This window comes from Camellia sinensis, chromosome 1 (genome assembly GCF_055761805.1).
Source record: "Camellia sinensis isolate YWXY chromosome 1, ASM5576180v1, whole genome shotgun sequence".
Classification (NCBI taxonomy): domain Eukaryota; kingdom Viridiplantae; phylum Streptophyta; class Magnoliopsida; order Ericales; family Theaceae; genus Camellia; species Camellia sinensis.
Genome location: NC_138961.1, coordinates 108,553,196 through 108,565,229, shown reverse-complemented (window position 1 = coordinate 108,565,229; position 12,034 = coordinate 108,553,196). Strand labels below are relative to the sequence as shown.

Here is a 12,034-nt window from a genome sequence, read left to right as displayed (position 1 = left end):
ATTGAGAGCTAGTGGTCAAGCCAAACATACAGACTCTATCACCAGTATAGTCTATTGTGAAGAGCCACCCAAACAATAAAGCTGACTTTAGGGATTCTATGAGGGCCCCACACAAGCTTATGCCAAACCACTTTATCGAATTTCTTTCTCCAATGATTCCAAGCTGATTGAATGGAAAACTTACCATCAGTAGTAAGATTCCAAAGAGCTTTATCCGTGCTGGAAGGATTGGGATTAAAGCACACAGGAGTGGAAGAGATTAACTCCTGAATTTCCCGAGAGTTGGGAGTAGGCCACTTCCAAGAAGACCCATCCACTTCCAAGAAGACCCATCAATGATTTTACTGACTTTTGTTTCACTGTTAAGGGCAGAATCATAAATAATTCTATCCCCGAATTTGTTCCACAATGGACCAAGAGGGTGCCAGTTATCATACCAAAGGAAAGTAGCATCCCCACACCCAATCTTATGCTTAATCAGAGGGGAAACCCACTTCCAAAGAGACAATAATTTTCTCCACACCCAAGAAGGATCATTAGGAACCTTAACTTTCCAGAAACTCTTCCCCTTTAATAAGTAGGATTTGACCCACTGACACCACATCGATCCCTCACCCCCAGAAAACAAAAACCAAATGTGTTTAGCTATGGCCGCTTTATTCCAAATATCTAAAGATTTAAAGCCCAAACCTCCCTCATTTTTAGGAGCACACACAGAATCCGAAGCAATCTTGGCACTATGAGTTTTAAGATCAGTACCAGACCAAAGGAAGGCTTTAAGGATATTATCAATCTCCCTAATGACCTTCTTGGGAAGAATGAAAAGGGAGGACCAGTACACTTGCATAGAAAAGAGAATGGATTGAATGAGCTGGCTTCTACCAGCGTAAGACAAAGCTTTATTGGTCCAACTCTTCACTTTTTTGGTGATCCTTTCAATGAGAGGACCACAATCAGCAGCCCTCAACTTGGTGGTAATTAAAGGGACACCAAGATACCTAACAGGCAGAGTACCTTCATTAAACTTAGCAATCTCAAGAATAGAAGCTCTCAACCCCATATCACAACCAGAAAAGTAGATGTTGCTTTTGCTAGGATTAGGAATTTGGCCAGACAGGGAGGAAAACTCCTTAAGGCCTTCCATAATGAGCTTAACAGTAGAGGCATCACCTCTGCTAAAGATCATGAGATCATCAGCGAAGCAAAGATTGATGATTTTTGTCTTCTCGCACTTCCAATGGAACTTAAAGAGAGGATGCTTTGCTTTCTCCGCCAAGATTTTGGCCAGGATTTCCATGGCCAAAACGAATAAGTAAGGGGACATAGGGTCACCTTGTCTTAAACCTCTAGCCCCTTTAAAATAGCCATGAAGGCTACCATTGATACAAATTGAAAAAGAAGGGCTAGTGATGCAGGCCTTGATCCAAGAAACCATGACAGGAGGAAAGGCCATAGCCTTGAGAATATCAAGAATAAAATCCCATCTCACACTATCGTAACCTTTCATGATATCCACCTTCATAGCACACTTCGGAGTAGGGGAATGCCTATGATACCCCCTCATAAGTTCTTGAGATAGGAAGATATTGTCAGAAATTTTCCTACCCTGAATAAAAGCTGTCTGGACAAGGTCAATAAGATCAGGGAGAACATATTTAATCCTGTTAGCTATGATCTTGGCAATGCACTTATAGATGGTGTTGCAACAAGAAATAGGCCTGAAGTCACCCACTTTTGCAGGGTTGGGGACTTTGGGAATGAGCGCAATATAATGGTGCTATTTTTTTTTTTTTGGGTAAGTAAGTCATAAAATAAAGATAATGAAATATACATGTTTACAAGGGGCATACCCCAGGTACGCCCAACAACAAATAAATAAAAGATTACATAACGAATATAAACTACTAAAGCACCCCTAAATATGGGGGAGAAACACAAGAACAACAGAAAACAAAATAACCCAACTTTGCCCATATATCCTGTTGTCCCCAAATAACCCCTACCATCAGAGATAATAGATGGAAATTTGGGGTGGATATATGGGCAAATATACAAATAAACACCACAAAGCTAAATAAACAAAACAAACAACCACACAAAGCTGCAACCCACAAGCTCGATCCAAAAAGGATAGCCACCCCCACAAGCCGCCAGTCTCTACCGAAGATGAGTACATGGAATCCAGTAAGCCTTCCACTCCTCACAGCCGTGACATCCTAGCCACTTAACCAAAGCCATGACAGAGGAAAAAAAATCTACGCCACGACACATCCTGACAGAGTCACATGAAGCTTACACGAGCAATAACCATAATCAACGGGCTTGGGAGTTGTAGCGAAAAAACAATAGCCCCACAGCAACAACCCAATACATAGTCAAAAATCGCATAAGATCAAACATCACATCCCCCAGTCCCTTCCTTGGTAGATCACAACCCTCAAACCCCACGGTAGTGTGCCCTTCACTCCATGTCAGGCGTGGCAATATAATCAATTAGAATGGGTCACATGAAGACAAGAAGCCACCATAAACCGGTAGCTATCCTCCCGCTCATCTCCCAGTCTCTAACTCAGCAAGTCATCGAACCACTATTCCCCACCTCAATCACTCTTGGCGGAGATGGCTCAAAACTCACCTCGTATCGAGTCACATGAGGATCACACGATCAATCAAAATGAAAAAATCAACTATAAATGGTAACTGCTGCAAAGTGGCTAAACACTGCCAACACTGCCAAATTTTTGGTCACGATACTCAGAAGTGTGTATCTAAACAGGTGGCGCACCTAATTGCCCTCCAAAAGAACTCTGAGGAAGCTGTTGAGGTGCCGGAAGAAGAATGGACTACTGTCCAAGCCAAAGGGAAGAGGAAAGTGGGGGATCCGAATCCTGAAAGTGTGGATGCTCCTAGTCTGGTGCCTGATGTTCCAACAACAACCATTCCAGTAGTGGAAAACCCTATCCCAACAGTGGCAGTGAGCTCATCAGAGGAGGAGTTAGAGACGCCAGTGAAGGAAGCTAAAATGTTTCATAATAGTGTTATGGAATTGACTAAGACGGTGCTCCCACAGGCTGCAGGACTCTTGGAGGCAGTGATTGCTGATACCATGCCAGCTACGGTGCGTTCATCAGGGGCTACTCAAGTCCCAAAAACTCAGCATGTTCAAGGTAGCAAATCCTCTGGCAAAAGTCAGAGGAAAAAGAAGAAGTAACTGCTGTTTCAGTTGGTTGTGGGATGTACTTTTTGTTTTTGTTTCCAATGACTTTTAAAATTGCTTCTTGGAATGTTAGAGGGTTGAATGATCCTTCTAAACATAAAGATCTTAAAAAATTTGTGCTTAATGAAGATATCCAAGTCATTGGTGTTTTGGAGACCAAAATTAGCAAACATAATGAAAATAAGATTTTTAATAACTGTTTTGAAAATTGGTCATTTTTGTCTAACTCCCAACCAACTGAATCTGGTAGGGTGTGGGTGTGTTGGAACAGTGAAACTTGTGATGTCAAACTGTGCTCGATGTCTAACCAACACATCTTTTGTGAAGTTCTGCTTCGTGCCACTAAAGCCAGTATTTTTGCAACATTTGTTTATGCTGATAATAAACATACTGTGAGGAAAACATTTTTTGAAAGAATGGTTCACATCTCCCATGTAAAGTCCAATTCCCCTTGTGTTTTCCTGGGTGATTTCAATGCCATAAGATATCGCCAGGAAAAAATAGGGGGCTCTTCGGTTTGGTCTAATGACAATGAAGAATTTAACACTTGTATTAACTCAGCTGATTTGACTGATCTCTCGTATGGTGGTTGTCAATTTACTTGGGCTAATAAAAGAGCTGATGGTGACTATATTGCTACTAAGATTGATAGGGTGTTAGTTAATGAGGACTGGCTGGTCAAATACCCTGAATCCAGTGCTTCTTTTCTTCCATCTGGTATTTCTGACCACTCACCTGCTGTTGTTAATATAAATGAGACCAAAACATCTTTTAAAAAACCTTTCAAAATTTTTGATTTTTGGTCTAAGCATCCTGATTTTCTGAATTGTGTGTCTACTACCTGGGATCAATTTATTAGAGGTGTTCCGATGTTTAGGGTCTGTCAAAAGCTAAAACAGCTTAAAACAGCCCTCAAGCTGTTGAATAAAAAGGATTACAGTGACATTTCTGTTAGAGTTCAAGTTTCGAAAGCTATTCTGGAATCAATCCAGATCAAGCTTGATAAAGATCCTCTGAATTGTGGCCTCCAGATTAAGGAGAGGGAGGAGTATAAGAAGTATCTGGGCCTTAGCAAGGTGGAGGAGAGTCTTGCTCTTCAAAAATCCAGGATTCAATGGCTTAATTTGGGGGACAGGAATAGCAGCTTCTTCTTTAGGTCGGTGAGGAGTAATACTAATAGGGGTAAAATCTTGAGTGTCGAGTTGGGGAATGGTGATAGTATTACGGAGATCAGTGGCATTCACACTGCTTTTGTTCAGTTTTATACCAACCTCTTTGGATCTCCCTTTGAGGACCAGTATAATGGCATTGATAGGATCAATTCTTTGGTGAAAACTAGAGTTTCTGTGTCTCAGTATGACATGCTTGCTATGCCTATCTCTGATGCTGAGATTAAGGATGTTTTTTGGTCCCTTAAGCCTAACAAGGCCCCGGGACCTGATGGGTATTCGGCGGGTTTTTTCAAGAGCTCTTGGGATATTGTGGGCAAGGAGGTCACCCTTGCTATAAGATCCTTTTTTGAAACTGGTAAACTTCTCTCGGAGGTTAACAGTACGATTATAGCTCTCATTCCTAAAGTCCCTAACCCCACGAAGGTTGGGGACTATAGGCCTATCTCTTGTTGCAACACAATCTATAAGTGCATAGCCAAGATCATTGCCAATAGAGTTAAGATTGTTCTTCCGGACCTGGTAGATCCTGTGCAATCAGCTTTTGTCCAGGGTAGACGGATCTCGGATAACATCTTCTTGTCCCAGGAGATAATGAGGGGTTATCATAGAAATTCTAAAATTCCCAAGTGTGCTATGAAAGTGGACATTATGAAAGCCTATGATAATGTTAGGTGGGAGTTCATTCTTGACATCTTGTCAGCTATGAACTTTCCCCCTTGTATGATTATGTGGATCAAGGCTTGTATGACGAGTCCTTCTTTCTCGATCTGCATTAATGGGAGTCTCCATGGGTATTTCAAAGGGGCTAGGGGGCTTAGACAAGGTGATCCAATGTCACCCTACTTGTTTGTTTTGGCTATGGAAATCTTAGCTAGAATTTTGGCTGAAAAAGCTTGTGATCCCCTCTTCAAGTTCCATTGGAGGTGTGATAAGACCAAAATCGTCAATCTTTGCTTTGCTGATGATCTTATGATCTTCAGTAAAGGTGATACTGCCACTGTCAACCTTATCATGCAAGGCCTTGAGGAGTTTAGACAATTATCTGGTCTCACCCCTAGTCCTAGTAAGAGTAATATATTCTTCTCGGGGTGTAATAGGGAGCTTAAAAATGACATTCTTCGCATCTCTAAGTTTACTGAAGGCACTCTTCCGGTGAAATACTTGGGTGTGCCCTTGATCACTACGAAGCTTAAGGCTACTGATTGTAAGATCCTGGTTGAGAGAATCATCAAGAGGATTAAGAGCTGGACCAATAGACTTCTTTCCTATGCGGGTAGAGCTCAACTTATCCAGACTATCCTTTTCTCCATGCAAGTCTATTGGTCCTCTCTTTTTATCCTCCCTAAGAAGGTGATTAGAGAGATTGATAGCATTTTGAGAGCTTTTCTTTGGTCGGGTGTTGATTTGAAGATGCATAGTGCTAAAATTGCTTGGAATAATGTCTGTAAGCCTAAAGGTGAAGGGGGCTTAGGGTTCAAGGAGATGGGGGTCTGGAATAGGGCGGCTATCACCAAGCATGTTTGGTTCTTGTTTTCTGGAGGGGAAGGATCTATGTGGTGCCAATGGGTTAAGTCTTACTTACTTAAGGGTAAGAGCTTTTGGCATGTTAAGATGCCTAGTGACCCCTCATGGGTATGGAGGAAAATTCTGTCTATTAGGAAAAATATCTTCCCTCTTATCAAGTTTAAAATTGGTAATGGGGAGAAGGTGTTTCTGTGGTTTGACAATTGGCATCCTTTGGGTTCTTTATGGGACAGATTTGGGCATAGGATTATGTACGACACGGGTCTTTCTTTCGAGTCTAAAGTTAGTGCTGTCATATCTAATAATGATTGGAGATGGCCTATTGACAACTCTTGGGAGATCAAGGAGTGGATCTCTTCCACTCCTCTTGAGCTTAAACCAAATAATGATATCCAGGATTGTCCTGTCTGGAACCTGACTGTGGATGGGAATTTTACCATACAATCCGCGTGGAATTGTTGGAGGGATAAGGGTACTAAAGTGCCTTGGACTAATCTTGTTTGGGGGCATCCGTCCATTCCTAGGGTCAGCTTTGTAGTCTGGATGGCCATTCACGAGAGATTAAACACGGGGGATAGGTTGCTTCTATTCGGCCTTGTCCCTAATTCTATCTGCCCCCTCTGTCAAGGTCTTGAGGAGAATCACTCCCATCTGTTCTTCAGGTGTGTGTATTCTTCTAGGATCTGGGGTGCCATTCAGGTTAAGTGTAACATTAGCTGGCCCCAATTAACCTGGCTGGAGTACGTGGTCTATGCTACGAAGTCCACCAGAGGCAAAGCCCTGAAGTCTTCTCTTACTAAACTATCCTTCCTTTGCACTGTCTATCAGATCTGGATTGAAAGGAATAGAAGGATTTTTAGCAAGGAGTTTAAACCTGAAAAAACTGTGACTAACCTTATTGTCCAAATGGTTAGAGGTAGGATGCTTTCTATGTATAATCTGGCTAACTCTGCAGGTGATGATTGGTATCTATCTCAATGGAATCTACCTGCAACAATTATGAAGCAGCCCCAGGACAACAATGCTGGGAGTGTACTGAGCGGGGACAATTTACCTATATTGAGGGTTGAGTGAGGGGAGCATATATTGAGGGATTTCTAACTGGTTACTCTTTTGCAGATTTATGTCATGGATGCTTGTCCCAATTTGATGATGTCTTCATTCTCTCTAATATGTTCGGCTAAAGTCATATGTGGGCCGAGTGGAGTGAGCCAGAATAATGTCACTTTATCTTGTGGGTTGAGAGATGTGAGGCTACTCACCATCATATTTCTAACTGTTATTCTGTATACTAACTCTTATGTGCAGGTTGAGGAAGCACCCTTATACAGCAAATCAGTTGAGATAATTAGTGAGTTTGAGAGATGTGGGCCTAGTGAAGAGAGGACATATACTGTGTGGAGTGTTGTTATTAGATGTGGGCCGAGTGATGGGAGGTCTCATATTCCCAGATTTATTTTCCTCCTTCTCTATGATGTCTCATGTATTATTGGCACTTACTATCTAGTTCACTTTGGGCAGGTGAAACATAAAACTGTCTGGTGGGTTTATTACTGGCAGTCTCCTTTGTACTGTTATTGGGACTGTTATTGGACTCCGGCTGCAAGTTGGATGATGTTGGGGAAGGCTCATGGATGTTGGCAACAAGATGTGCCTGCTATCGAATTTAGTGTTGACTGGTGGTGTGGAGGTGGCTGCAACCTGCGCCCCTCGGGGAAGCTTTATGCTGTGTGGAGATGCTTTTCGGTGATGGCAGCACGGTGCGCCTTACCTTGGCACTTCAGTGGGTTCATAAGCTGTTTTAAATTCTGCTTGTATATATATCTGAATGGTGGGACTTTTATTATTGTGTATTGTAACGTTGTCCCTTTTTTTTTTTGGGTTCTTAGTTTTCTAGATCTGGATGTGTTTAAGCCTAAGATAAGGGCTGTTTTTTTTGGTATTCACGGTGATCTTGGTATTATCTTAGTTCGGATGCTTCTTTGTAACAGTGTAGATCTTGTGCAAGCCCCCTATCTGTTTGTGGGATATGGTTCTTGAACAAGTCTTTTGTGCTTAGTTGCTCTGGCTGTTTAGAGTTCTTTGTTTTTTTTTGTTTTTGTGGTTGGCTTGCCTCTCTGGTGCCAGTTGTTTGTTTGGTTGTTGCCGTTGTAGTTTGGGGTAGGGCCTGGGGTATGCCCCTTGTAATCGTGTAAATTTTCTTGTTTTATTTATTTCTTACTTACCCAAAAAAAAAAGTGGCTAAACAAAAATAAATGAGCACAAAAACTCACTTAATCAAACCCAAGCACAGCCCATTCTGCTGAAAAAATGGGCCACACATAAGACACAAAATAATGAGCCCAAAAGTCAGCCCACTATCCTCTCCAATGTACCAGCCCACGGAAAGCCTCACGTGGGTCAAACAAATCATATTTTGAACCAAAGTATAAAAATACCTGGATATTACACCACCTCAAATGCACATACCGCAATGGGTATTGAGAAACCCGTGGGCCCACAAAAATCAAGCCCAATCCACGTGGACACATACAAGCCGTGAAAGCAGCCCACTAATTTGTAAACACAACCAGCAACACCTTTCTTCTCAAACTTGCGCCATGGGCCCTACATGCTAGAACCTACACATTTTCAAAACCCACCAAATTCGGCAGCATAGAAAATATTATATAAATAAATATATAATATATCTACTAAACGCAACTCTGTGCCATACAGAGCATACTTCGCACTTCATCATTTCCACACGTCTATCTCATCTTTTGAGGCCAATGGTAGACTTATACATAACCCACGTGCCTACCTTTAGGCAGTAGCAAGTAGTACCAACTATATATAAATATAGTAAAGCAAAACCAGCCCACAGAATTGAAAACCACTCCAAAGATTAATGGTGCTATTAACTTCAGACAGAAGCTTACCAGACTCAAAGAAAGTTCTAATGGCTTGAATAACATCTCTCCCAATAATATCCCAGGATGTCTTAGAAAAACCCGCAGAGAAACCGTCAAGGCCGGGAGCCTTATTGGCCTTAAGAGACCAAAAGGTATCCTTGATCTCTTGGTCAGTCACAGGGCTAGCAAGCACAAGAGATTGATCAGGAGAAATACAGGTATTAACCAGGGACTGAATTCTAGCAAAACCATTATACTGGTCATCAAACGAGGTACCAAATAAACCTGAGAAAAAGTTGGTGAACAAGCTAATTTTTTTTTTTTGTGTAGGTAAGTCATAAATTAAAGACAAAGAATTACACATTTACAAGGGGCATACTCCAGGTAATACAATATAACTAATTTTACCCCATAAAAAGGGGGGTAGTGTAAACAAATAAAAACAAACTATAATCCAAGTTTGCCTAAATAAAACAAACTATAACCCAAAATTTGCCCATATATCCTTTTTATCCCCAAGTGACCCCTACCATAAAAAACTAGAGGGAAACTTGGGGAGATATATGGGCAAATAAACAAAATTACATCACAACAGTGTCCAAAGGTGAACAGCCTAACATACTAGCCAATATATACATTGGCCCATAGAATAAAAACCCGTGGCTGAAAATATTTAAATTCAGCCCAAAGCCAACAATTCCAGTCACTGCTCTCGGCCCAAATATTGCCAAAAAAGAACCATGGGCCAACAAAAATACTCACAAAATATAATATTAACGGGCCCTACTTCAGACCAACACTCTCAAGCAGTAACCCAAAAAACCAACCCCAAAATGGGTGCCCATCGTGTGATAGTGGCAGGCCCCACCACAAACCATGATACACAGAACCATGTGCTGATTCTGAGCAACAAAACTCTGTAGACTCTATCCTATATACTAACATCAAATCAGCTCAACTTCCAACCAAAGCTTCAGGCGGGAATTTTGAACAAAACACGAGAACACAGCTCACGTGCCTTACAAACCAGAAGTAGCACAGACATGCAATTGCGGGAACCAAGGCCCACTCGCCACAGTCAAAACCACTCGTGCAAGAGCGTGCAACAACCTCAGCTAAAGGCTTCATCATCCTCAACTAAGATTGACGCCACCGGACGGCAGCCCAACACCCGAAAACACAAAAATTCATCTAAACAGAGCAGCTTACACCGAAAGGGTAGCTGTCTGCTCTCAACTAGGAGCATACAACTTCAACCAGCACTGAAAAAATTCAAGCCATCACCGAAGAAATCAGCAGCGACTCACCCCAAACCAGTAAACTCTGCCTTCACGATCCCCATCTTCACCGAACAACTCCTGGACATAGAGAGCACCGTTTTCGGAGACAAAACCAGTCCAGCGCCAGAGAAAAAACAAAAACGCAGCACAAGTCCACCAGAAGAGAAGACCAGCGACCTTCGATAGAAAACAAAACACCACCGGTATAGCACCGGAGCAAACCGAACTAGCACACCTTCGTAAGCATATAAAAACAAATCTCAATGTAACCTGTCACCCACCGGAGAAACAGTCCAACCCAGCACATGGACTGAAACATAAACCAGCACATGGACAGAGGTCACCTGAGCTTACTGAAAAAACAAAGCAACACCAGGACATGGTAACCCCAACATCTCCAGCGACCCAAAATCGTGGATGACACCAGTGAATCAAGTAGAGACCCAGCCATGTTGAACTGTGGCCCAATCCACCTAGTCGAACCATTGACGACCACACTGGTGGTGACCCAACCCAGAACATGATGCAACAACATGGACACCCACAAGTCACCCGAGTGTAATACTAGGCTTAAGGCAACACCCCCAAACCAGCCATGAGAATAGCCGGACTAGGAACTCAGATATGTTGAACTTCCATGAAATCGAACATCGATACAAAAGTGCAGAGCAAGAACACTGCACACCTCACAGCCAGGGTTAACACACCTGGAACCATGCTCACTCACACTCGTAAAGTTGAGTTTTGGGAGCTAAACAACTGGCCAAAACAACACCAGGAAGCCATAACCACCGGGGGGAGATTTCTCTCTCTAGAGAGAGGCTCTACTTTCTTCCCCTCACACTCTTTCTCTAACTCCTAATTAATTAGTTGTGAACAAGCTAATTAGTTACTAGAACAGAATGGAGAAGCATGGAGAAGCATGGAGAAGCACAGATAAAGTTAGAGAGAAACTTTCTTCTTGAGAGCTAGAAGATAAAGTTAGAGAAAATGAAAAAGAGAAATACGAAGGAAATTACAGGGAATTCAAATTGATCCTTTTGGACATGAGAATTGAACACTTGGGTGATTTTGAAAACCTCAGATGGGATGTTTAAATTGAACTAATATCTTTAAGCTACAGTTACTCCGTAAATTCGTTTTCTTAGAGGCTAAGAAGGATTAGTTTGATTTCAACCTGGCCACTTAAGCTAATGAAACAATTAGGGGCCCAAGCTAATTAGTTCCTAGAACGAAAGAGAGAAAGATGGAGAAGCACAGAGAAAGTCAGGGAGAAACTATCTTCTTGAGAGCTAGACAAGAAAGTTAGAGAAAAGAAAGAGAAATTGGAAGAAAATCAAACGGAACTCAAATTCAACCTTTTGGACTTGAGAATTGAACACTTAGGAGATATCGAAAACCTTAAATGAGGTGTTTAAGTTAAACTAATGTTGTTAAGTTACAATTACTCAGTAAGTTCTCTTTTTTTTTTGAGTGGATAAGTCATAAAATAAAAGACAAAAAACTTACACCACGACAAGGGGCATACCCCAGGCCCTAACCAAAGCACTATACAAGAACCAAAGGAAAAACAAAAAGACTAAGCCATTCCAGAATTACCCAGAAAGACTGACGACCAAACCATATCTATCTGGACAAAAGAAATAAAATAAGCCAAAAACTAAACTAAATAAACCATACATAATAGGAAGTAACCAAAGTGTGTTCATGTGTCGCATGAAAATGTAATGAGGAACATGAGCACACCCGATAGATATCTAAGTAGCAAAAAGTCGGATGGAAACAGAAAATCACGGACACCCGTGTACATCCCACACGGGCAGGGAAAAATACCAACACACTCTAAAGAAAACAAACATAATGGAAAGTCAATCTTCACACACGAGGTGCATATAGCAGCGATCAACAAATCACATCCAACTTCGAGCTTCGAGTCAACCCGAACTG

At 41.8% G+C, this 12,034-nt stretch overlaps 1 protein-coding gene across 1 annotated transcript; it reads left to right on the top strand.

Annotated features, from left to right (window-relative positions):
• The first annotated feature begins 2,674 nt into the window (after positions 1-2,674).
• On the top strand, positions 2,675-7,953 carry LOC114281695 (uncharacterized). Its single transcript, XM_082911165.1, has 5 exons — positions 2,675-3,207; positions 3,291-6,945; positions 7,033-7,161; positions 7,222-7,673; positions 7,803-7,953. Exons 1-5 carry the CDS (start codon positions 2,675-2,677, stop codon positions 7,951-7,953), a joined length of 4,920 nt encoding a protein of 1,639 aa, XP_082767291.1.
• The last annotated feature ends 4,081 nt before the right edge of the window (positions 7,954-12,034 follow it).

Bases quoted from the DNA above. Each gene is read 5' to 3' on its own strand.
- LOC114281695 (XM_082911165.1), top strand. From the start codon at position 2,675: ATGAAAAAATCAACTATAAATGGTAACTGCTGCAAAGTGGCTAAACAC. The intron at 3,208-3,290 runs GTAACTGCTGTT...TTGGAATGTTAG, and splicing joins AGTCAGAGGAAAAAGAAGAA to AGGGTTGAATGATCCTTCTA. The intron at 7,674-7,802 runs GTGCGCCTTACC...TTGGGTTCTTAG, and splicing joins TTTTCGGTGATGGCAGCACG to TTTTCTAGATCTGGATGTGT.